Source organism: Natrix helvetica (genome assembly GCF_964273705.1).
Source record: "Natrix helvetica genome assembly, chromosome: 1".
Classification (NCBI taxonomy): domain Eukaryota; kingdom Metazoa; phylum Chordata; class Lepidosauria; order Squamata; family Natricidae; genus Natrix; species Natrix helvetica.
Genome location: NC_138548.1, coordinates 199,173,007 through 199,200,462, shown reverse-complemented (window position 1 = coordinate 199,200,462; position 27,456 = coordinate 199,173,007). Strand labels below are relative to the sequence as shown.

The 27,456-nt window shown below is 38.1% G+C and overlaps 1 protein-coding gene across 2 annotated transcripts; it reads left to right on the top strand.

Annotated features, from left to right (window-relative positions):
- Positions 1-527: 527 nt before the first annotated feature.
- Positions 528-27,456, top strand: RAVER1 (ribonucleoprotein, PTB binding 1). Of its 2 annotated transcripts, XM_081951028.1 has the most exons (15): positions 528-841; positions 11,693-11,759; positions 13,389-13,858; positions 15,569-15,760; positions 16,216-16,345; positions 17,268-17,368; positions 17,859-17,945; positions 19,326-19,440; positions 20,231-20,490; positions 20,902-20,995; positions 23,816-23,958; positions 24,157-24,234; positions 25,129-25,257; positions 26,362-26,445; positions 26,550-27,456. In XM_081951028.1, the coding sequence occupies exons 1-15, from the start codon at positions 623-625 to the stop codon at positions 26,694-26,696; spliced, it is 2,316 nt and encodes a 771-aa protein (XP_081807154.1). In that variant the 5' UTR covers positions 528-622; the 3' UTR covers positions 26,697-27,456. The 2 variants fall into 2 exon arrangements, with proteins under 2 accessions (XP_081807154.1, XP_081807155.1); XM_081951029.1 differs by lacking the exon at positions 17,859-17,945 and having other exon boundaries at positions 536-841.

The window sequence follows — 27,456 nt, the reverse complement described above, 5'->3', positions numbered from 1 at the left end:
ATCGAGATCGCTATATTTTTTTCTTTGCTGCCATCTAGTCGGCGTCCTGATTTTTATGCCACTATATAATTCGATGTATTAAATATTATACCTCAAGGCAGGCTTCCTCGAAATATCCCTATATCTAAATACGCCGAAGATGTGTTGTCATTATTTCCTTCCCATAATTAATACTTTCCTTGCGTGTTAACAGCAGCCTCGGTGGTTCTCCTTCAAAAACGAATACGGCTGACCACCTAGGCAACTTCGATGACGCACAAAATTGTCCTAACACGAGTGACTATTTTTTCCCTTTTCACTTCCGCCCAATCCTCCCGCACTGTTATTTCTCTGACCCCTTTTGCTGCTGCCCAGATTTCAACCAAAATCTGCTAAGCAGCCAACACGCCTCCGGACCGGGCGGGACCGAGCGCCGCCCTTTTTACTCAGTTCCCTGAAGGGTTAATTCACACTCAAGCTTCTCATTGGGCAACCCATCTAACGGCTGCCCGGGAGTTGGGCGGAGAACTCCAGGACCAATGGGGGGCTGGCATGAGACTGACGCCATCCTTTCCCACCTCCCTCCGTCGCTAGTGTTAGCTTGTGAGGTGGTGGAGCTGGAAGGGGGCAGTTGCTTTCCAAGATGGCGGCAGTAGCGGCTTTTGGTGGGGTAGTTGATGGGGCAACCGCCTCTTCTGAGTCGCTTCCAGGCCCAGATGCAGGCTCGGCCAACGCCCCTGAAGAGGTATTGCCGCCCTTGGAACCGACCGAAATAACAAGTCGCCTGGAAAGTAGCGCCCGACAATTCCGTAACCGACGCAAGGTGCTCATTCGCGGGCTGCCTGCCGACGTCGCCAACCAGGTAACCGAAGGGAAGATGAATTTAGGCGCGGTGGAGGGATGTTAGAGAGGGAACCGAGCCAACAAGCAGGTGAGAAGATAAGGAAGCAAGCGGCTGCCGGCACCGATTCCTGTAGCTACGTCTGTCTCGGCATTGACGGAAAACAAAATACATATTTTTTTCTCCTTTGCGTTTCTTCCTTATTTCTCAGGAGCAGTTGTTGTGATCTCTAAACTCACTTTACTGTATTTAACTTCCAGCTTCTGATAAGGCAGGGTCTGGCCTTTGAAAGATTACGCCGCAATAAATGTATTACCTCTTAGCATGTTGCAAATGTGTGTGTTGCTTTTGTCATACGGCTTTACTTGGGCATGGCGGTGGATGTATGTGCGTGCGTGCTGCTTTCTTTTCAGTTTGGTTTTAATAAAAGCTATTTAGTGTTTCATGTAGTTGAGGTGTCAATGATAAAATCAGTGATCCACAAATCTTAGATCCATCAATTTCCTAGTTCTTTCCAATATTATAGTCTGTTTGCAGATCATGCCTGAATTACTGCATGCATGCAAACATATCTACACAAACTTGTGAATGGTTCAGTGCAAAATGTATTAATTATGGCATTTGAGAGTCTAAACATATGAATTAATCAAAACGCGATTATAATTATAGTTACTAATAATCACTGATCAGTGATTGCAACTATATTGCTCACTTTTATATCTAGTTGAACTTTGTAAATGAACTGTGACACACCCATTCAGACCCATGGCTGCTTCATTATACTTAGTATTTGTTTTTTTCCAGTTCTCTCTTCTTTTCTATGGCTCTCTATCCTCTTAATTAAATAACGTGTTATGTATCTTCTGTGTGACCTTTTGTCCATGTAACTCTGAAATAATAAATCTGCTGGCTTTTAAGGTAACAATAGACTATAGTTTTAGCAACAGACAAACTGATACATACCTGTTTAACTGCTGCAGTCCAGAGAGTGGTAGAGAAATGTACTGCATTGCTTTTCATAGATACTTGAATGAGCTGAGATCATACAGTGAAGTTAAATCAGAAACAAAAGGAAGTAAAGAATTTACTAGACAAGTGCTTATGCAACACACTATATTATATGTTGCTGAAGGCTTTTCTGTATGTACAATAAAACCAGTTGCGACAATCTTAACAAAAGACATGAAACATGAAAGTACTTATTACACAGTAATAGAAAATCATAGAGAATGAGGAAAATAGAATAGTGTAGAAGGAAGCAGAACATTTATAGCAGATCATTTTGACAAAGAACCAGATAATTTAAGTGGTGTTTTGGTGGCCAGGAAATAAAATGGATATGCTCTTTTAATAACTTATGTCTGGTTACACATTTCAATATACAATTTATGTGGAGTTCTCACAAGTAGCCAGTTAAAATTTTACCCTTAACAACTTTTTCCCCCTTTTCAACTAAGGAGAGTTGAAAGCCTATATAAGGACAGCCTATATAAGGACAGTCATAACCAAATATTGTATGCCTTAGAGTTTTAAGAAACAGATTGATTGAGAAACAAATAGAAAAACTCTTGAGATCAATTGTGTCAGAAGATTCCTAGTCCTTTCATTGAACTGAAATTGTAATGCCAAGTGCTAGGACATCATGGGAACAGTTGAGATCAAAAGGGTGGCCCCGACCTTGTCAAGCAAGAACAAATTTATAGCCCCTTTTTATGTATCCTGATAATAATATGGCTTGTTTGGTTTGGGTTTATAATATATGTGAACTCAGACAGTGATTTATAGTTTATGACTTAGGGAATATTAAGAAATTATCAACTGTATTTCAGTCAGTAAAATATGGTTAGGCAAACTGGCTTAAAGATTAGCAAACCTAGAATTTCCCTTCTTAGAAGAGATCACAGCATACAGGAAGATGGTCATCATGTTGAAGCCCAAATATCTGGAAAATATCCACATGAGGCTGGATAATTTACCTTTTCCATCAAATAATAAGCATTTGAAAAAAGCTAAAGCAATCGTGTGGTGTGCCTAAAGCTAAGAAAACTGGTGATCAAACAAATTGAAATATGTCCAAGACCTAGCAAAGTACAGATGAACATAACCCAAAATGCCTTGTTTCTCATTTAAAACATGTTAAGGAGACAATAAGTGTAGCCTACCTTGGGGAAGAGATTTCTTCCATGTTCCAAACAAACCTCTAATAATGGCAGGACATGTTGATATAAGGTCTTGATCCATAGAATCATCTAGTAAAATATAGTCATTCAGTCAATCCTACCAGTAGTACAGGTAGACCTTGACTTATGACCACTATTGAGCCCCAAATTTTTGTTGCTAAGCAAGACAGTTGTGAGTTTTGCCTCATTTTACATCCTTTCTGCCACAGTTAAGTGAATCACTGCAGGTGTTAAGTTAGTAATATGGCTCTTAATGAATCTGGCTTCCCCATTGACTTTGTTTATTGGAAGATCACAAAAGGTGATACATGATCTTAGGACACTGCAAACATCATAAAGACATGCCAGTTGCCATGAATTTTGATCAAGTGGCTATAGGAATGCTGCAATGGCTGTAAGTGTGACAGTCCTAAGTCACTTTTTTCTCTAAACAAATGGTCATAAATTAAGGACTACTGGTAATCAATAATTTATACACTCTGTATAGAAAAAAATTTCCAGATTTTTTTTTCTTTAGCATGACATTACTGCTACTTTATAAAACATTCCAGAAATCCAGGAAAGCTGTTATTAGATAGTAGTCTATGTACTGAAAAACAAAAAAGTAAAATAACAGAAAGAAGGCAACATAAAAAATTCTCATCCATTACATACAGCATGTCGTTTGGTTACAAGCTTTTGTGCATCCATATTTTCAATTACATAGTCACAAATTTTCCATCTAATATGATTAGGGTTAGGGTTAATATTAATTTCCTTTTAGCAAACCTAATTCCCTTGCATTCTTAATTATCTATTTAATAACAATATACCTTTATGTAATCACTTATTCTGATTATTTTTACAGTGTAAAAGAATTTGCCAACTATTTATGTTTATATATCACTACTTTCAATTATGCATAGTCCTACTAATCATCCATCAAGTATGTTTATGTTCATTGTTGTCCTTGTACAACATACATTCAAACAAAAATATTGTAAGGAATTTCTATCATTCTGAAGTTAGGTCAATCATGTTCGTATGTTTTTAAAAGTTGTAAATTCCAGTAAGATTCTCATTATTATACATGCATAATTGCAAAAACCAAGCCCAAGTTGGCTGAGGGACAATAGCAATAGTACCTAGACTTATATACCGCTTCATAGTGCTTTACAACCCTCTCCGCAATTTACAGAGTCAGCATATTGCCCCCAATAATCTGGGTCCTCATTTTACTGACCTCAGAAGACTGGAAAGGTGAGTCAACCCTCAGTCAGTTAGGATTGAATTCCTGGCAGTGAGCTGAATTAGCCTGCAATACTGTATTCTAACCACTGTGCCACTATGGCTTGGTAATGTTTATCATTCTGCAAAATAAACCATGACTTACATTTATTTGAAGGATGGGATACTAGAACCCTGCAGAATACTTCCAGTGTTGTTGCTTAATCTCCTAATATTTGGATCTTTTTCTTTGGTGAAGAGGGAGATTGCAGTTGATTGCCATTGAAATGCAGTTTATCAATGATTGGAATGATGTGTGGTATATTAACATACTGTAGAGCATTAAGACTGTAACTTTCCTTTTCTGTTCCTTTTGGATGAACTCTGTTTCCCTCTCTTAGAGAGGCCTTTATACTGAAATTAATATGTGGCTGCCCAGAACACTAGTTTTTTTCCTCCTGTGTTGTAAAAAACCTCTCTAATGTACAAATATTTACTTAACCTGAGGTAGATTGCATACTAGATCAGTTGTAGGACACCAGGAAAAGTGCTAATTTATTTATTATATTTATCTTTTCTTTCAGAATAGCACTTAGGATAGCTATCCTTGTTTAATCTGCATTTGAGTAATTGAAAACATGTCTTTCTTTTCTAAATAAAGCATCAATTTTTCTTCATCCAGTCTGTTATTAGTTCGGGCTGTCTGTTATTAGTCCAGATACTGTCATAGGACTTGACAGATTTCCTAGATTTCAACATTTGAAGGTTGTAACTACAGGTGGAAATGTAATGTTTGGATTCTAGGTTTACTTTGGCAAATTAATAATAGGCTCTTGTTAGTTTTCCAAGGTTCAAGCTATTCAGTCACCAGAAAGATGAGAAATTCTGATATTACAGCTCTTCGATGTTACCATATCTTTATTTTAATTTTGTGTACCACCGGACACAAAATCTGCAGCTTATAGAGCAAATATTTAGAAGCGATAATAAAATGATAATGTGAAAAAATTATGAGAACTAATTAAACATATTGCTCATAGATAAAACGAACCAGTTTAGTCAAGTATAGTATTGTTCTGACCCAGCCTTCACCAGCCCCACTCAACAGCCTACTCGTGAAGAGAAACTCCTTTTTATTTAGAAAGGCAGGAATACATCAAGGGGCTTGTTAACGTCTCCTTGTTTTTCTGGATAGCTGGCCCACAGTCCTGTGTTGCTCTCCTCTCCTCACTTCTCTGCGCATCTGGGACAGGGCCCAGCTGTTCCTCCCCCTCGCTGAGCTTAGGCCCCGAAAATAGCTGTCTCTCGGCCTGAGCGTGAATAGATGGGCCCTGCTCTATATCTGGCTCTGAGACTGTTGTGGTCCACTGGCGGCCTGCAGAGCCGGCAGCAGAGTTGGACAGTGGGGAGGTTGGGGAGGAACATGAGCCAGTCCTGAAGTCTGGGGAAGGCTTGGACGAGGGCTCTACGTCTGAGGCAGAGAGGAGGCCAAGGCCATCTGGTAGTGATGTGCTGCCTCCGGAGTCTGACCATCAGCAAGGCAGAAGAATAGTGTGAGCCTGATCCCAGTGTGTGCATGCGCAGAGCTGCCAGAACAAGGCAAGAACAATTGAGAAAAAAGGTGCAACTCAGGAGACATAAGACATAAAAAAGGAGCAAATAGACATGAGCCTTTGCAGGTCGGTTCAAGCTCTGAGAAGTTCCGTTTGACTCTGTGCTAAGTTTGGCCTTGCAAAACTAATCAACAATTAGGTCTCTGGCAGTGTTTCAAGGGAGATAAAGGTGGGTACTTATCAACATTACCCTGAAAAACTGTAGCAACTTGAGCAGACCTCTGTGGGATTCTTCATAGACTATTTGTGAATCATTATAGGCTGTGAATGTCCATAATTCACAGCCGTACAAATAAAAGAGGGTTTATACTTTCTCAGGAAGCCTAGGTCAGAACAGAGACCTCCTGTTCCTCAGAGCCTGCCTCTGGCTCTGATGGTAACCCAGGCACCCCCTTCATCTCCTCTGACTCGACTGCCATTTCCGCTGGCAGTCATCAAACCACTACAAGTATATCCATTTCTCTCCATCCCATAATCCCAACAGTCTCCACTGTTGGTTTCTAAAAAATGGTTCTGATTTTTTCAGAATAAGAGGAAAGGTGTGTTTGGGCTGTGATTTGTGCCAGAAGATCCAATGCTTAATATCTAATGCAGAGGTTTCAGTCCAAAATTCTCAAAAGAGTTGTTAGTATAGATAAGGGGTGTAAAACCTAAGGCCTGCGGGCCGAATCCGGCTCATGGGGTGCTTAAATCTGGCCCTTGGTGTTGGCCTGGAAATAGCAAAGGACTGGCCTGCAGTGTCTCTGGCAGCCAAAACAGGTGAAAAACACAGTGAAAAAAAATGCCTGATCAAAGCCATGTTGCTAAATAATGAAGTAGCAAAATTCAAGAATTGAGACAAAACAGTGAATAGATGTGAAACAGGTACCTCCCCTATATGCTTAGTTAAAGCCAAGATAATTTATTTAAACTTCCAAATATTGGTTTGGAGACAGGGTACTAAAAAGATGAATTGAATATAATTTGATAAGAATTTTTATAGTGAGGAATATCCTTCTGTAATTTATGCAGAATTCTGTATATGTCTGCCTTGACATGTTGGAAAAGGGCAAGTAAACTAAACTATGTTGATATTGACTAGGGAATCTCTGGGGGGGGGGAAATAAAAAATAAAAAATATTGGGAATACTGTACAAACTTAATTTGTAGTGATATAGGTTTTTTTAAAAAAAATATTCCTCTTTGGTGCAAAATATAGATTACCTTGGCTTGGAGTCTGCTTTAAATGCTGGAATTTTTTGTCTACTCAAAGCTGGCAAATCAGTCTTTCAATGGAAAGTGTACTAGTTTGTTGCTTTCTACCCTGGCTTTAATTCTTCTACATTCTCTGACCTAGAAACCAGGAGACTGTGATTTCTAGTCCAGCTGTAGGCCTGAAAACCGGCTGGGTGACCTTGGAACGACTGAATTCTCAACCCAGCTCACTTCACAGAGGATTTGTGGGGAAAATAAGAAAGAGGAGGGCGTGTTAGATATGTTTGCTACCTTGAGTTGTTGATAAAAATAATATAAGCAGGATATAAATAAATAGAAATTCAAGGCAGCAATTAATTACTGTGGTAGTCGTTAAGTGTCAGTGATCTGTGGCCAAAGGGAGGATGGAAGTAGACCCGAACCTCTGCTCTCTATGAAGGATATCTGCAGGTTCTGCAGGCATCTGACAGATTCTTTTTTCTTGCATATCAGAAAGAATTTTATTTTTTAAGAAGGTAAGCATCAAGAGTCTACTATAGGCAAGCTTTCTATGAAAAGCTCTATGAATTCACTGCAATTTTAAAAAACAAAGCTTGTGATACTTGAAAAGACTAACAGTTTTAACTGGTTTTGGCCTGAGTGGCCTGCAGCACTCAACCAGCCAAAGCATTTCTGCACATTGTAAACATTTTGTCTTTGGTTCCTCTTTAGGTGGCTTTTGTAGTTCTTTAAAGTAGTTCTGAATTACAGTATTTCTTTGAACTGTAACCAAATAAGCTAAAAACAGCTCCCATAACACTCATACTTGAGTAGAGATATTTACAGGTTCTAGAGTGCAGCGAAGCAGCTTTTGGTTTCAAAACAGAGATGGGAGAGGGGAAATATTAACAATTTACAGTTCCACTGTTTGATTATGTTGATGTTATTCTACAAGCCTTATAAATATATTAACAAATATTAATAAAATATACTGTATTTTTCGGAGTATAAGACACACCTTTTTTCCTCAAAAAAGAGGCTGAAAATCTGGGTGCGTCTTATACATTGAATGCAGCACTTTTTTGCCTCCCGAAGCCCCGCCCCTTCACCAAAATGGCCATGCATACCCTTATGGAGGCTTTCAGAGAGCTCCTGGAGGCTGGGGAGGGCAGAAATGAACAAAAAATGGACTGTTTTTTGCCCCCCGAGGCTCCAGCAGCACTCTATAAGCCTCCATAAGGCTATGCATGCAATTGTTTTGACAAAAAATGGGCCCATTTTCATGAAAAATGGGCCATTTTTTGGTTGTTTTTGCCCCCCCACAAGCACTCTGCAAGACCCCCCAAGGCTATTCATGCCTTTTATTTGGAAAAAAACCGGCCCATTTTTGCGAAAAACGGGCCATTTTTGGGAGGTTTGCAGAGTGCAAAAACTTTTTTCCCCCTTTCGGAAAGCTCTTTAGTTAGAGTGATTGATGAGAATTACATTGATCAAGTGCTGTGCCAGCAGAAACAAGTCTTAGGTGCTGCAGGTTGTCAGCGATTTCCTTCTCTAGCACACCTGGAAACATCTACCTACCTACCTACCTACCTACCTACCTACCTACTCTCTCCCTACCTACCTATTATATTTCTCTCTCTCGCTCCCCCCCTCTATCTCTTTACCTGCCTGCCTGCCTGCCTACCTACCTACCTACCTACTCACTCTCTCTCCCTACCTACTTACTGTATTTCTCTCCCTCCCTCTCTCTCTCTCTCTCTCTCTCTCTCTCTCCCTCCCTCCCTCCCTCTATCTACCTACCTACTCTCTCTCTCTCTCCCTACCGACCTACTGTATTTCTCTCTCCCTCTCTATCCCTCTATCTACCTACCTACTTTTTAAAAAATTTGCCTCTTCAAAACCTTGGTGCGTCTTATACTCTGGTGCATCTTATACTCTGAAAAATACGGTACAAAATTAATCACATGCTGAACATTTATTAATGTTAATGACTAGGCTAGATCTGAGCTGAAGAGATTTGCCTGTAACTTTGAAATTAAAGCTGAACTAAAACTAAGTCTTCAGAATAGGATAAACAAACCGAAAATAAGTAAAATTAGAATTTTCTGCTATTCTGTAACAATTTATATCTAAAACAGTATTTAGATTTTTTTAATTTAAAGGATCAATGCATACTCTGTTATAAAAAGGCTTATTTTAATTTCTGCCCAGTCTTGAGGATCATATTTATTTCTGTATAATATAGTGAATCAAATTTTATGGGAAATCTTCATTTTATAAATTGTCCAATATTCCATTTCAATAACTAGTTGGTAACATTTGACCCTATCATAGATAGGTTTTACTGTTTGGTTGGGATCTCTTAATTTGTAAGTTCTATTGCTTTCTTCTATCTATCTATTCTATAGTGTCACAAAGTTGGTTTTAGAATTGTCTTTAATTGTATTTGTTTTTCGAAAAGCACAAATAACACTGTGTCCCACAGTGCACTAAGTTGCACTACGTTATGCTAGGGCTATGTACTGTGGTATTATTTCAAATTTTCTGTAGGAGGCATATTTCAATTAGGTTTTACAAATGGGGTAGATTTCCCTTTGACGCATTTTTCCCTGTGTCTAAGATATGGAGAGGAGTCAACTCTTTTGCAGAAATATGGGGAGTATGATCTTGAGTGAGCCTGACTTATTTATATGTATTGTCCCATTTGGTATGTTATTCAATTGTGCAGTTTAAAGTTCATAAACTATCTGAGCAGAAAAGTGTTAGCACCTGAATATATGGCAAAACACCTGCTGATTGTATAATCTAATACACAAATGCAGGTTGCAATATCATCTGCAGATGAATGCTTAGTTGTGACTTTTCATGTCTCAAATATTGTGTCACAATTGGTGGCTTGTGAGTTTGCTTATTTTTTTCAACAAAAACTGAATTATAGTTTCTAAAACTTGACTATAGTCAACTCCCCACCCACCCCACCCCCTTCCATATCACCCACTTTAAGGACATAGGATTTTGTGGTTAATAAGTGGAGAATGAAATATATCAATTTGCAGTGCAATTTCATCTATAAGTGGTTTAACATTGCATTTCAGGCTGCTTCTTTTTTTTACCCAATGCTGAACAGTCCCACGGTCATTTAAGAATGGTATATATCATAAATAGAAAAAATAATTCTAGTGGCAAACCAACTTCAATAATAGGTCAATATTTGCTTACCTAAACAGATAAAGAGGATGACCACAGGCAGACAAAATAATAGTGGAAGAGGGAGAGACTTCCAACTTCCTGTCAGATTCCTTATTGACTTTGCTTGTGGGAAGCTGGCAGGAAAAGTCAAAAATCACATATAACCTCAAGGACACTGCAGCAGTCACAGTAAATAAAATCAGTCACAACATTGTGGGAATTTCAATTCAACGGGACTAATGAATCCAAGATTTTTTATGTATTATTTAAGTTAGTGGATTTTAGATACCTTGAAGGGACAAACAGAAACACAATGAGAGTTTTAATAGCATATAAAAGATAGAACTGGTATCTATTCTGGAAGCTAACAAATTTTGATCTGTCTGACATAAAAAGTAAATTCCAGTTTCATGATGATACAGAAGTGGCTTGTGATTTCCTGTTGTACCTTCACAGTAAAAATAAACTTGAAATAATTGACCCCATTAGTTTTATTCATGATCAATTGCATTTTATTGCTTATTTTATGGTTTAGTATTTAATGTCAAATCATTATAAAATATTGGTCAATTTGGAAATAGCATTTGAGTTTAATATGTAGTTAGGCTATCTTATAATATATCGTATTTTTCCTACTATAAGACACACCGGAGTATAAGACCCACCATGATTTGGAAGAGATAAATTAAAAAAAAAAGTTTCTGCACTCTTCAGGCCTCCCAAACCCTCTGCACGCCTCTTTTTTTGCAAAAAAAAGGGGGGGGGGCATGCAGAGCTTTGGGAGGCTGGTAGAGTGCTCTTGGGGACTGGAGGGGGGCAAAAACGAACAAAAATGATTCATTTTTTGCTCATTTTTGCCCTCCCCAGCCCCCAGGAGCACTTTGCAAGCCTCCCAAACCCTCTGCACATCCATTTTTGCAAAGAGGACAGGGTTTTGGTAGGCCAAAAATGCTGTATTCAGTGTATAAGACGCACCCAGATTTTCACCCTCTTTTGGGGGGGGGAGGGTGCGTCTTATACTCCAAAAATACAGTAATACAAAAATTAAAATAAGTACTTTAATATTACGTTTATTTGCTTCGAACATTGAGAATCCTAAAAACAAATGTATGTTTGATGGCTGAGTCAGTAGTAAAATGCACAAAGTTCAACTTTGTTCCAAATAGGTTTTTTTTTAAATTACCTTGGGTGAGTGCTCTCTTTAATAAGAGATGATTAACACATTTATGACTACCTGAATCCCTGTGCTTTGTTAATCATTGTTTATTCAAGTCTGTATGTATTTGGAAATAATTATTCAAAGCACTGATTATGCTTTCACATAATTCTGCCAAAATTATGGATATCTTTCTCTAACATTTACTATTAATATGTTAGCAATAGTGCTCTGACTTCACATTGTTCTATAGACTATTGAAAAGGGAGTGGGGTAATGACAGGAAGTCATTTGATTAAAAAAAAACAATTTATGTTTTTGCCTCAGTATGATTTATTTTGTTAATTTTATGCAGGAAATTCATGATCTTTTGAGTGATTACACACTGAAGTATTGTTTTGTGGACAAATACAAAGGAACAGGTGAGTAAAATTGTATTTATAAAATGCTTTGCTATTGCTATGAATTGAGGGTTGGAATGTCATGAATAATATATCTTGATCTTTCCACCCTAAGGCAGAATACCCTATTCTTGATAAATATCCTTCCAGTTTTTCCATGGAAAATACCCACAGATTAAATAGCTTTTCTAAGTAATATTTACACTAGAGCAGGGGTTTGCAAACTTGGGAACTTTAAGACTTGTGGACTTCAACTCCCAGAATTCCCTAGCCAGCCATGCTAGCTGGGGAATTCTGGGAGTTGAAGTCCACAAGTCTTAAAGTTCCCAAGTTTGGACACCCCTGCACTAGAGGGTTTTAAGAGCACTTATGTTATGTTAGAAATAAGTGAATGGTAGTGGAAGAGCATTTTTAAATATTGTCTGCTAAGCCCTCCCTAAAATTGAGGGTGGTGGTGTTGTGGTAAAGTTGTTTTGTATTCTGTATGAGTTTTTAATTACTAAATTTAAAAAGCACTGTTCTTTCTCTCTAAAACTAAGTTATTTCATTGCATCAATATATTGGTTAGTTCAGTGTAAAGCATGAAAGCATGCCTTTCCGGATAAAAAGTTTTACTCGGATGTAAAGAGCATTAACTGTAATTAATGCTTTATTGAGATATAGGGTAGGAACAAGCTATTAGTAGCTCACAGCTGCTACTTTTTTCATCTACCTGCATTGCATTAGGATGCAGTTTCTGAGGTTAGCATTATAAAAGAGCCGGGTTTTTGCCTTTCTATATAGATAGATTTAAAATTGCTTGATGAATATTTTCTTCCCAAAATAACAACATACATACATCTATAGAAAACAAAATGTTGTAGTAGAAATGTATTTTGGATATGTTTAATAAGGCAAATACATTACTGAAAAGTGCACAGACAGATGAGCAGAGCCTTGTCTTGGTGCATTTTCATGATCCTTGAGACTTTTTGCTTTCAAGTGCCTTTAAAATCCAGTATAATAATAAACAATAGAGGAAAAATATGTACTTTTGCTTACATCAAAAAAGGCCTTTGATAGCATAACTTGTAGGAAGTGAAGAATTTGATGTCTGTGAATTAAAAAAAACCCAGATCCTTTTAGACAGTGGCATTCTTCTCCTTTGAAAATTAGGGAAATATAAAATGCTACGAGAGAAGAAAAGAAAGCAATCTTTAAAGATCCATGCCCAGATTAGTACAATGCTGACAGTTGATATATGTTGTTAGTGTTTTGTTTATTTTACAAAATAACAAGGCTACAGTCTGAGTTGACAAAATGGAGGCAGATGAAAGTTCTCTTAACATAATTGTCTTCTTGAAATGAACCTGACCTGACAGTATCTGGATCCTTACACTACCCTCACTTTCATTATCATGGAGAAGTGTAAATAAAGAACTAGGGGGAGGAAAGTTTAAAAAAAAAGCAACCATACTTGACAACTTTGTGAAAGTATTTATTGTCCAGACACTATGGAAACACAAAGTGATTTTTTTTTCTGAATAGTTGACCAAGACCATTTGTTTGTAATTGTGTAAATGTTCTGTCAGAAATCTTCAAGAGAGCATTGTTTATATGTTTGCTGTGGAGCATTTTGCCAATTGCCTTTATATCCTCCTTTTCTTGTAGCTTTCGTCACCTTATTGAATGGGGAACAGGCAGAATCAGCCATTAAGAAATTTCACTTGAGCACGCTGCGAGACAAGGAAATTACAGTGCAACTACAACCCACAGATGCCCTCTTGTGCATTGCCAATCTGCCCCACCTTTATACACAGCAGCAGTTTGAAGACCTGGTTCGGCCATTTGGGAACTTAGAGCGTTGCTTCTTGGTATACAGTGAGAAATGGGGACACTCGAAAGGTTATGGTTTTGTGGAATACATGAAAAAGGATTCAGCAGCCAGAGCAAAGTCTGACCTGTTGGGCAAACAGCTGGGAACACGGACTCTGTATGTTCATTGGATAGATGTCAACCAGTTGACTCTAGACCTTATTCACTCAAAATGCCTATGTGTAGATAAATTGCCCCACAGTTATAATGATCTTGAAGAACTAAAGCACACCTTCTCTGCCATTTGTCCTCCAACATTCTGTCAGGTAAGGATCTTAGTTGTGGGGGAAATAGGCTGCTTTTCTGGTAATTATGTAACATCCCAACAACTGTACATGACTAGCTGACTCTCCCTATGTAGATTCCTTTTCCCAAGTTGCTAAATTATGTTCCTTATCCCTTGTCAAGCTGTAATTAAATATGGATTGCTCTTATGAATGCAACAGAATGTACACCCTGTACAATAAGGAAGCTAGCTTCTTCTCCTTGTCCTAATTTCTTAAACATCTGGAATTTTCTAAGCTTAAAGAAAATGTGTATTTCTCAATAATTTAAAGTCTCTTTGCTATAAAATTGGTGAGAACTGAATGTTTACAAACTTCTTTTATGCCGTTTGTGGAAACATTCATTGCTTTATCAGATTTTGGCAGCACTATGTTCAAGAATCAACAAAGAAATAATTTTCAGGGAAAAAATCTACCTATTTGGTCACTAAGAATTGATAATGGCTTGATGGCATATAATTTAATCAAATGCACATATATAGAATAACACTAAAATGGGCCTGATATAATTTAAAGATTCCCACCCCAAAATCCCCACCTATATCTCAGCACTGACATGTTTTTCATTGTTAAAAGGAGCCCAAAAATCACAGGCCTCTTGAGATCCAACAGTATATTGGTGTATGGACAAGAGAGGCACATATTAATGGATGAGGATATTTCATAGAAGCCTAATTGAGTGACTGTAGAAATTATCATTCCTTAGACCTTCCAATTCTTAGCATTTGCTTCTTCTTTTCAAGAATTTCACTGAACAGTAGATTTAGAAATTAATCCTTAAATAGATTCATTTTTGATGGATGCCATGGATTCTGCAGTTTTGTTTCCCTTTAATTGGTTTATGTTTGCCAAACAACTTTTGAACAGATAATGTTTTGGCATTACACTTATGGGCACCTAATAATAACAATATGGACAACATCTGCTACATGAATAACCAGATTAGGGATGAACCTACATGTTATGTCATATACCATGGGTTATATGTCACATACATGAGCCAGAATGAAAGAAGCCACATTGTTTATTTGAATGATATACAAAACATGTTGATTGCATTATTCTTGTTATGAATGTTCAATAAGAAACAGTTGAAGGTTTTGCTTAGACACTTACATACAAAAAGATGAACATTTCTTTGATGTGCATAATGCTTCTGTTGACACAGCACTTAATTTAGTTATAGTCCTTGTGTAATTTCAGAAGCAAAGGTTTAAAAAGACAGGATTGAAAAGGGTGAAAGACACAATATTCTAGTTCAGATGCAATTTCATTTCCTTGCAATATTTTGCTTAATATTTTATTTAAACAAAATATATGTCTTCTGGGGAATGTTTTGATTACACTGGAGATTTTTGCAGTGAGGACAAAGTCAGTTGCAACACCCAAAAGACATTAAGCCAGGAAAGTCTGGAGCTCTTATCTCTCTAGCCTCCATTTTTCAGAACATATGTCTTTGATATTTATATTGATTATATTTGTATTGAACTGTCTGATCCTTTGGCTGGGTGCAAACAGTGTGCTCAGCCAAAAACAAAGTAATGTGAACAATATTTTAGCTTAATGAAATATGTAAAGTCTGCCCGCTTATTTCTCCCAACTAATTCAGGAAGACTTGCTGATTCCATTAAAAACATGAAGTAACTAGATCATTTTCATAGTGCTGTTCCCCCCCCTCCCCCTTTCATACAGCTGGCATGTGGTCAGGATGGGCAGCTGAAAGGCTTTGCAGTCCTGGAATATGAGTCAGCTGAGATAGCAGAGATGGTTCAGGAGGCTACCAATGGCTTTCTACTTGCTGGGAACCATATCAGAGTCTCTTTCTGTGCTCCGGGCCCAGCTGGACGAAGTATGCTAGCTGCTTTGATAGCTGCCCAAGCAACAGTAAGTCTCAGCTTGCAGTATTGATTCTGTATATAATTTGTCTCTTGCTAATCAATGCCATAAGTCATGCTTTGTTATTTTAATAATTTTATTTTGGCCTGGAACAAGCTATGCATCTTGGTGAATAACACAGGCCTCTTCATTTTCATTATTAACAAACAGTCGTATTTTCATCAGTTGTCTTTTAGTCATGATCTACTCTTTATTGATGTCACCTGTATTATCCAGTATTTTGATAATGATAGCCAGGTTTCCATACATCTTGCAGGAACTAGAACTTTTTTTGTTGATTAAAATAACCAAAAAATTTGACTAATGCATCACATTGCTGCAGTAATTAAAGCTTCAACTTGCACATGGATGCTTTCTTCCTGCATGTAAGAGCTATGAATGCACATTTCTTTCTCTGTCAAAGAATCCAGATACCTTTTTGATTCTGCTGTTATCTTTTTCAGGCACTTAACCGTGGTAAAGGGCTTCTACCCGAACCCAATCTTCTTCAGATTCTGAACAGCTTGGGGAATCCTTCGTCTCTCCAACTCTTACTCAACCCCCTACTTCATGGAGCCATTGGAGGAAAGCAAGGCATGTTCAGTTAAATAATTCTGAGTCTGAAAGCTACTTAGGGACTTGACCTATTTGATCTGATATTTATAAGCTTCCAGTCTATAAATCCATTGATAAAGTTTGATTTCCTCTCACTATCTGAATTAGAAAAATCAGTATGGCATAAATACTTAGTACTTATCAGCTAGACTCGGTTTCTGGTGTTTTAAGTCAGGGGTATCAAACTTGATTTCATTGAGGGCCGCATCAGGGTTGTGTTTGAACTCGGGTGGGGGTGGGGGTGGAGAGTGTGTGTGGCCAGGGGGAGTGGCCAGGTAGACATCCATTTTCACCTGTGACTGCCTCCTGCAGCCCTTTGCCAGGGGAAATGGAGCTCGGGGGGAGGGTGGCCCTCCCAAGCTCCATTTCTGCTGGAAGAAGCACCATGGGCCAGTCCTTCACTGTTTTCAGGGTGGCCCATGGGCCAGATCTAAGCACCCAGTGGGCTGGATCCTCCCCGCGGGCCTTGAGTTTGACACCCCTGTTCTAAGCTAACCAGTAATATGGCTTAGAAAAACAAAGTGCTGTATGGGTTATGCCATACAGCACTTTTGTGAAGCGTTTGAGTCCTTCCTAGACTTACTCAGTAGATTAAGTCATTCTTTCTTCGAATGTATACATTTCTCATTTTTATTAGGCAAAGCCAAACTATTACTAAAACTCGTTGTTAGGCTACCCAATGTGAATGTGCCAACGCTATCAAGCAATAACATTAAGAGAAACTTTTTTTGGGAGGGGGGAGACATTCAAATTCAGTAAATCAAAAGCCAAACTCAATAAGATATTATGAGCCTCCAATGACTAAGAATTTCAAAATTTGCTTATATTTTTTACAATATTGGTAGGTTGCCTTGCCATTTTTCCTAATAGGAGTAAATAAACTATATTGATTTTCTTTCAGGAATCCTTGGAGCACCACCAGCAGTATCTCTTCTAACCAACCCAGCTCTCTTCACAGCTCAACTTCAGCTGGCACTCCAGAATCAAACACAAGCACAGCAGGTGACTTGTTCTCCAAGGGTACAAGTAGAAAAAGTGTTAATTTTTTTGTCATAGAATGGTCGCTGTACATAGCTGCTTATCCCATCATTCACTTTTTAAAAAATGAGGCACAGAATACCTTGTCTAAAGTGCTCATGCTTATGCTCTAAATAAGAATAAGTAACTCTCATTTCTGAAGAGTTACTTTTGTAGGTGGAAGTATGTTCTGTGTGTATGTGTGCGTGTAAAACCAAATTGTATAGTCTTTCAAATCAAAGCAATCTAGTTGTATGTTCAACAGCTGCAACTAAGTTTTGCTGTTAGTGTAAAATACAACAGTTTGCAGTATTGCATGTAGTGATCGTAATGTCCTTAGTCACTTGCATATATGAAAATAGAAAAAGTGCATTGTAAACTTTGCTTTCTAATTATCTCTTTCTCAATAGCTTTTCTAGCTTTTGAGTTATTTCTAAATTTCTTCTTTCTGGTCTTTCTGTGCTTTCTGCTCCAGAAGGCATTTCTTGGAAACTTGCTCTTAGTCCAAAACCAGGTCTGGGCACAGCTCCTGCAGAACAAGGAAAACCAGGCCATATTCCATGTGAGTGCTAGGCTTGGTCTGTGTGGAAATATGCTGATTGTGTGCAGATGTGTGTAGTGTTTGTGCTCAGTGAAAGATGCACTGCAGTGACCATTTCCCAGTCTTTCTCATACCGTGGCCTCAATGCAGAAGATGTACAATGTGTTACTGAACTTTTAATTTCAGAGTATATAGCCTAGGAATTTAATGTTTAAAGTAGTATTAAGTAACTAGCATGTTTTCTTGCCATAACCTTGTGTATGTCTTTAATATAAGCCCATTATGGAGCCTCAGAAGGCAAAGGATGCTAAGAATATCTTAATGCAGTATGTAGGCTTACTTTATTATCTGTGTATCTCTTTGAGCGCAGCTTTGTGTAGTCAAAATTGCATACTTTGTGATTCCGGAGATAATAGATTTTATCCCATCAGCTAACTGAACCAATGAGACATTGTGCATTATATAAATCATAAAGATTTGTATAAATAAGAGATCTAATTTATAGATGATAGATAGATAGATAGATAGATAGATAGATAGATGATAGATAGATAGATAGATAGATAGATAGATAGATAGATAGATAGATAGATAGATAGATAGATGATAGATAGATCTTTCAGAAAAATGTAGTATCCCCCTCCCCCATTCTTAAGGAATGAGAGGTGGTGGTTCTTAATACATTTCTATTTTCAAGAGCCTCTGGATAGTATCATATTTAATGGGATTGGATTCAAGATGCATCCCTGTGTTTTTCTTAATATTCTAGCTTCCTTAGGATCTAGATACAGCTTTACAGTTTGGCTTTGAGATAGAACACACTTATTATTATAGCAATGGAAGGAAATGGCAATCAGAATTTTTGGAACTAACTTTGAAATGTCAATTGTGCTTGTCAAAAAATGATTGGTACTGCAGTTTAACCCTTCAAAGTAGTGAACAAATCGAGCTACTAAACTAACCACTTGTACTGTGGAATCTTGTCTGTTTAGATCCTGTTTAAATACTGCAATTTAAACTGTTTATGGTAGCTAAACTCAGTCAAGATCTTTCCCTCCACAAAGGGTTAAAATTTTAAATGGAGATATTAAAGTCATCAGGACACTCACTTCCTCCAAGTATTCTGTTTTTTCAAAACTTGTAGCAACATATTAGCACTCCTCTTGCCAGATGTTTTACATGGTATGTAAGTTTACAGGATCCAGTTTCTGTCTCCTTCATAGAACATCCCAAGTCACTTGAAGTATGCATGGCTATATTTCTTTCTGTTTAGTTCATTTTTGGCATTACCTTGCTTAACATTAGCTGCTTCTGGCAGGCTTACAGTTTGGTCTTGTGTGATTTTTAATGCATGTATGTATCCTTTAATCTCAATTGTTGAAGCCTCTGACTTGTTTGCAGAAACCTGGACTCCTGGGAGAGTCTCCTCATGGTTCCTTGCAGCACAATACTATGGGAATGTCAAACTCTCCAACTTCTCAGGCCGGAAATCAGTTATTAGGAGAGATGTCCTCAAGTAAGTTCTTAGTTGTAGTTGTCCTATTAAAAAAGCTTCCAATCTGTACACAGGCTTTAAGCAGTAGAAGTGGAGGAGGTTTTCTTGGATTCTTCATAAACAAATATATAGATTGCAGAAGATTCCTGCAGTCTCATAGCAAGCTGTTGGAATGGTTCATTTTCTCACTGTGTTAACTTTTCACTTGCTTAAGTGAAGAGACTTATTTGAGTTGACTAGACAGTTGTAGGTTGCCCTTCAGATGGAAATTGATACTTTTGTTTTGATTTTGCCCTGGATTTCAGTACAGTTTTTGCTGCTCTTCTCAGAAACTTGGTGAAAGTTCTATTGGTGGGAGTTCTATAGAATGTTATATTTCTGTAAATTCCTGCCCTTTCTGTCTCCTGACTGTCTGAAAAAAATATTGTGCTGAGTCCAGTGAATAGACTATGAATACAAATACAAATTTAGGGGACTTTTTTAGCCTTAAAGTACAGCAAGTGAATAGATTATGACTAGAAATATACTTTTATATGTGGATATAGAACTTAGGTTTTTCTATTACTTCCATTACTATTATTTGTATTGGCAAGCTGCCAAGGAATTCATGAATAACCTGTGGAGCCCCTATTTCTAAAAAGTTGTTTATTAAGATTGGACAATAAAAATTTGCTATTAAATGCTCCTTAAAATGCTGCCCATCAAATGCTGATCATTTTTTTCAGTAAATAGACTGATCTCTTAGCTTTACTATCTAATTCTCATAGCTATCATTTGGAATATACTCTTTACTGGATTCATGTTTTCCCAGGTGGTTCTTTGCCCGCGGATGTTTCTCCAGGATCTGTGAAATCTACTATCTTGCCTTCTGCAAACTTGTCCTTGCCATCTTTCTTGGGACCATTGGCAATGGAGAGGGAGAATGCTGCGATGGGAACCCAGGCACCTCCCCTGACTTCACCTGGCCTACAGGGTCTCACTACCTCCATTTTGGGATCTATGATCAGTGGGCTTCAGAAACCCTCTGATAACAGAGCAGACAATGGTTCTCAGGGTCCTCAGTTAGCTAATGTAAGTAGGGCCATCAAGTTTAATATTCAACACCTGTCTATATTACTGAAAATCTGAACATTTATTTAATGGCATAATTTTATCATTATTTACTGTAGTCATTTAGAAGTATGACAGACAAGAAACTCGTATTTTTTGTGGCAGAACTCTTTGCCCGGTGCACTGGCTAATGCTCCCCTTTCCTTGCAGATCTACTTTCATCAAAGATTCTTTGTTTTCTTTTGCTTTTATAGTTATGATATTTGCAGACATTAAAATCTGAATGAATGCAAAATAACTACTTTCATGGTACAATTTATAGAGCTGGAATTAAACATAACTACCTAGGTTTTTTTGTTCGTTTAATTACTAAGAATGTGGAGATGTGTTGCTACTTCCAGGAAATTGTGACTATTGCAGTTTTCCTTTCAGGTTTCTCTCCTGGGGGAGCCACCAAAAGACTTCAAGATTCCACTCAATCCATATCTAAATCTGCACAGTCTTCTCCCTAGAAATAAGGTTGGAGGTAAGCAGTGATTGGCAGGGAGGGAAACCAAGAGAAAATATTTGCTCCCCAATTAAAATCATGTTTGGCCAATATAAAAAAAAAATAGATGGGAACTTTGGATGTTGCGGTTCACAATTTTTGAAGGATGCAAGTGGGAAAAGACTGTTCTGGAATAATACTTTCAACAGGGGTTTGTGTTTATTCTTTGTTTTTCTATTTATTCCTTAGCTGTCATCCTCCCATACTGTCATCCTCCCATCCTAGCTTTCTTGCTAGATTATATAACTTTTTTAGTTTACTTATTTTACTAGGTTTATATGCCACTCTGGTCATCAACTGACTCTGAATGCCTTATGCTCTCCTCATAAACAATGTTAAACAACTTAAAGGATTAAAAATGAAAGATTTTTATGCTGAAGAATGATTTCAGGAATGGTATCTCAGAAATTGGGATCGTAGCATAATTCAGAAGTTCTTTAGCAAATAGGTACATATTTTATTTGGATTGCTAAATTAATCAGATGTGCAGATGTTTAAAATCTGGGAGGAAATTGGTTTACACTTTAGAGGAGAGATTCACAAATATTGTGATACTACAATTACCTAAAATACTGAACTAATTGCATATGATAAAGCTAGACAAGAAATGAATACGCCACTGAGCAGGATTGCAGGGTCCACAGGGTAGAGATTTCAAACCACCTTTCTCAGAAACCCCTTTGTTCTACATTCTCTGGTTATGCTTCCTTCTCTTGCTTTGAGGGGCTGTAGTGACTTAATAGTTCTTACTGCCACACCATGTACAGATAGTCCTCAACCTGTGACCACAATTAAGCCCAAATTTTTGTTGCTAAGTAAGACATTTGTTAAGTGAGTTTTGCCCCATTTTATGACCTTTCCTGACACATTTGTTAAGTGAATCATTGCAGTTCTTAAGTTAATAACATGGTTGTTAAGAGAGTCTGACTTCCCCATTGACTTTGCTTGTCACAAGATTGCAAAAGGGAATTGTATGGCCCCAGGACACTAACTGTCATAAGTAGGAAGCAGTTGCCAAGTATCCAAATTTTGATCACATGACCATGAGGATGCCATGAAGATTGCAAGTGTGAAAAATGGTCATAAGTCACTTTTTTCTGTGCTGTAACTTTGAATGGTCACTAAATGAACAGTTGTAAGTCGAGAACTATGTGCTATAAAGAGAAAAAACACTCATTACATTGAGGTGCTTGAAGATTGGGGCAAATGCCACAAATAGAAGGCCTACTGCAGTAAGAAAGATACCTTTCATTTGGGTAGGGAAAAAGCAAATGCTTAATACAGGGTTGAGGAGACTTGGACTGATGGCAGTGTGCATGAGAGCAACGAGTAAATCACCAGCTGAATATCAGCAATAGTAATACACAGGCAGTTCTCAGTTTACAACTGTAGTTTAGCCTGGAAATTGTGGTCATAAGTCGTGCCAATAAATGTAAGCTGGTTGCTGAGTGCCCAAAATGCGATCATGTTGCTGGGGTGGTGGTGGACATTGGAAGTTTGACACTGGTTCATAAATAGCTTTTGGAGAGTCTGTTGTATCTTTGAACAGACACTAAGCGATCAGTCATAAGTCAAGAACTACCAGTAATGCATTAGCTAAAAGTCAGCGCCATGTGAGGCTGCCTTAACAGAAACACTGTATCTAGGTAATGAGATAGTAGTCCCATTGGAATCTGTGATGGTCCAGCTCTGGGCATCAAATCCACCAAGAGGGATGGAGTAGCTGGAATGAGTTTGGTGAGAACTACCAAGATGATAAGAGATCCTAGGAGGAATGGATAAAATGGCCTATTTAATCTATGGAAGAGAAGACAAGAGGTAATGTTTGGGCAGACAGCTGATACTAAAATAATGTTGATTCAGCAGAATATTAGAACGGAGCCATTCAACTATATTACAGAACAATAGCACTTTTTGATTCCTTATGCACAGATATACTGGATGGGAGATACAATAAAAATTCTGTATGTGGAATTTTAATATCCATATAACGGAGGTGGTCTTGAAACAACTATGCATATTTTAATGTAATTATGATAATAGATAATCATCATTAGCTGACTGTTCAAAAGACTATCTGGCATGAACAGAGATGGATTATGTAAACTAATAACATTCAAAATATGTGTTTAAATGTTTAAACAGGGATTGGTGATATTAGAATAAGCAACAAAATACATAAATCTTGCTAAGTTTTGTTTACACGACACAAGATATGTTGCTTTACCAGAAGATGCATGCCCAAATTCTTGAAAGTACATACAGATGCAATTTTGTTTCTGTGTTGGTATTTTACTTCTTTTATTAAGCTGCTTACTGATTCTGATTAACAAATATTCAGCCTGCAAAATTCATTCCCAAAGAGTCAGAGATGTTTCAAAGAGAATCAGATAGATTGTTCATGGTTGCAGATATCAAAGGCTACTCTTAAGTAATAGGTATCTCGTTACTACTACTGGGGAAAATAAATGAAAAGGCAGTATTCAATTTCTGCTTGTGGTCTTGTCTGTTTGTATCTGGTTGAACCACTGTGGAAACAGAATGCTAGACCAGTTGCTTCTTTAGTCTCATTCAGGAGAACTTTCCTGTGATCCCATGCTTGTGTCATAGTAGAGTCTGCTACAAATATATGAGGTTCAAATGATAATACAAAGAGAAATTACGGCTACTCCTAACATGTGCAAGTACTCATGGAAATATCTGTGCTTACCTTACATAGTATAGATATTCTCCCATGTGGTTCTGCATTTAATCTAAAGAGATTGTAGTCTCATTACTGCATATTCTCTTTACTTGCAGGTGGAACTAATAAAACATTCAGTCCAAAGACTGGTGTACTTGGCAATGCTTCCAATCCCAGAATGCAACAGGCATCCATGTCTGATCTTCTCTTGCCCTCATCTAGTCAATCAGAAGATAATTCTGCATTTGACTATCAGCCTGTGAGTATTAGTAAATTGTTTATGATTATCGGAGTTGGAAAACGGGGAGGAGGGGGACGACGACATGCAGGCATGCATAGGTTTTTGCTTTTCATCAGTGAACATATAAAATATTACATGAATGTTTCAGGGCCATATTTGTCTTTAGCGGTAGCAAAATTTTCTTGAAAAGATCTATTCTCTCTCTTATTTCAAAAGGACTTGGTATCGCGAATATATCCCCAGGCCAGAGAGACAGCATCCCAGCAAAGTGTATTTGCACATAAGAAGCAAAAGGTAAACATTAATTGAATAAAAACTGTCCACTAATTAAAATGAACCAGATTTTAGGGAGCTCCTTAAAAAGCTGCCAATTTCTGTATCTGTTCCTTCTATTTTTGATATTCCGTCCATTACCCCTGTTCTTTGTGGAGCCAAATGGTGCAATTATGTATATGAGGGGAAAATAGCATCAGTATTGGCCAGTGATATGCATAGATCTATCACCAATTTATGCATAATTATATATTTTAGGAAATATTTAAGAGGAAGCTATTATTAGCTAGAATGGAGAAGGAGCAAGGAATGGGTGAGAAGGAAAGTGTAAGGAATATACTGGAAACGTATTGGTCAGGAACACAGCAAATGGCAAGGAAGTTCCACTTTTTGATCTTCTATAGCTGTGATGGCGAACTTATGGCACGTGTGCCATAGGAGGCATGTGGAGCTACATTTGGTGGCACGCCAGCTGTCAGCTCCGGCGTACATGTGCGCTCCAGCCAGCTGATTTTTCATCCTTTCGGAGGGCCAGGGGAGGCCGTTTTCACCCTCCCCAGGCTTCAGGAAAGCCTCCAGAGCCTGGGGAGGGATCACGCGTGCATGCGGGGTGTGTGTGTGTTGCGTGCACATGCGCAGTTGGATGGGGAGATTGAATGGACACATACACAAGATAGCACTTGTGCGCGCAATGTTGGCTCGCTGTAAGAAAAAGGTTCGCCATCACTGTTCTATAGTATCACATGTAGACTTCATAGTGAAACTATAAAAATGATGGTGTAAAATCCAGATGCCAAGTGCCTATTTCTGTTTTCAGTCAGTGAAAAGCAACAAGTTTACATTTGCACAATTCCTAAATATTGAAATATGACAGTTTGCGTGCAAGCACCTAAAACAACCCAATTTCTCTTTCAGGTCTCATCTCCTCCTGGGTTTGAGCAAAACCATCTAGGAACTCCATTGCCCCCATTCTATACAGGGTCTCCAACCTCATATTTCACAAGTGGCCTTCAAGCTGGACTTAGACAAAGCCACCTGAACAAAGTAATTTTTTTTATCATTAAAGTAATTTGAAGTTTGTATAGAAATTAACTTTGGATAGCTTTCAATATCATATTGCAGTTGTTTGCACATTGCTCCAAGGTTACTTCAAAACATCAGGACTACCACTCAGAGTTTCTGTCCTCTATGACATTTCCCAGTTGTTTCTCTGGGTTTCTCTATGACATTAGTCAGTTTTTGGCCACCAGTTGCCTGGTTTGACAACAGCCTGCTTGTTTTTTTGTTTACACCTGAAGACAGGGAGACATGATATCTTACAAAAACAGTTTCCGATACCATCAATAAGGGATATACTGTATTTTTCGGAGTATAAGACGCATCAAGATTTTGAAGAGGCAAATTTTTAAAAAAAGTTTTTGCACTCTGCAGACCTCCCAAAAATGCCAGGTTTTTCATGAAAATGGGCCCATATTTGTCAAAAAAAGGGCATGCATAGCCTTTAGGAGGCTTGTAGAGTGGTACTGGGGGCTGGGGGGGGGGCAAAAATGAGCAAAAAACAGCCCGTTTTTTTTAGAAAACAGGCCAGTTTTTTGTCAAAAAAAGGACATGCATAGCCTTTAGGAGGCTTATAGCATGCTCCTGGGGGCTGGGGTGTGTGTGGCAAAAACGAGCAAAAAACAGCCTGTTCTTCGCTCATTTTTGCCCTCCCCAGCCCCCAGGAGCACTCTGGAAGCCGTCTAAAGGCTATGCACGTCCATTTTTACAAAGGGGGTGGGGTTTCAGGAGGCCAAAAATGCTGTATTCAGTGTATAAGATGCACCCAGATTTTCACCCTCTTTTTTGAGGGAAAAAGGGGTGTCTTATACTCCGAAAAATACAGTAGTTCTTGTAAAAAGAAAGTATTCACCCAGTGGAATATTTGATGTTCACAGTTGTTTAATGAAATGAAAAATTTGGCAGAATATTCTGTATGTGATAGCTGGAATCCAGACTACACATTTACTAATTTTTGTGTGCCTCCAGGGTTCTTTCGGGGGACATTCTCCAGTAGCACCTATGTCCCTCTCCCCAATTTATATACCTGAGCAAGGTGTCAAACCTTTAAATTAAACCGAATAATGATTTGATTCTTTCCTTATCTTTCAGGCTATTGGGATGCCACCAATGGGCACAGGAGAGAATGTCCATGGATTAGGACCAACTAGCCCTTCCCACAGTAGCTACGCAAAGGTGAGATGATTCAATCCAAAAGGAATTCTGAAATTTGGAGGTGAACTTGTTATTTCCCTGCCCTGCTTCTCTCCTTCATTCCTATGTTTGTTCTTCTTTTGCAGACTCCCATTGGAGGCCAAAAGCGAGCCTTTTCGCACCTGCTACCCTCTCCAGAGCCCAGTCCAGAAGGCAGCTATATTGGCCAGCATTCTCAGGGCCTGGGAGGGCACTACGCAGACTCCTATTTAAAGCGAAAGAGGATATTTTAATCGATTTCTTAATGAAGCACTCTTATCCTCCTTAGCCCCAACGTGTATATTGTTTGTAAAAATATTTTTACTGTTTTATTTTAGTGTTTTTTTTTAATGCGTGTGTGTAAAAAAACCATAAAACCTTTATGCTTCTAAGGCCAGCTGCAGCCTTGTTGTCTATTTTGACCATTGTCTTAATGCTAATCCTGTGATCTGATATCTTTTAAACCAAACTTCTGTGGCTGGGACAATCTTTGGGCGCATTGTTTTCTAGAGTGACTTGTTTTCTTGCAGTTACACTCCTTAGTGACACATCTGACTTTTTGATAGAATCCAGCTTTTATATGGTGCCTGCAGTTGGGCAGAACTATCTAATTACTGAATTGATAATTGGAATCCTTATGCTGTGTTAAGGGAGGATAGATAGAAGCACAACCTCCTCCAACCAGAGTGGTTTGGGCCAGATCCAGGTTTAAACTAAACAAAGAAGAGCTCAATCAGTTCCTTAAGCCTGTTTAGATTCAGAATAGGCAATGTTGTCCTTTCTCAGAGGAGACCTACATAGGGTTCATTTTGAGAGAGTGGGAGTCTGTGGCCTTCTCCCCAAGGGATTTAGAGTTCTGCGTTGATATAATGACTTATTTCTGTTTCATAAACATGCTACAATATTTCTACTATAGATAACTGGCTGGTTTGCTGTATTTGTCGCTGGATTTGAAATCCATAACAGCTGGATACCAACTTTCTTAAAGTAAAGCTATATTTATATCAAACTTCA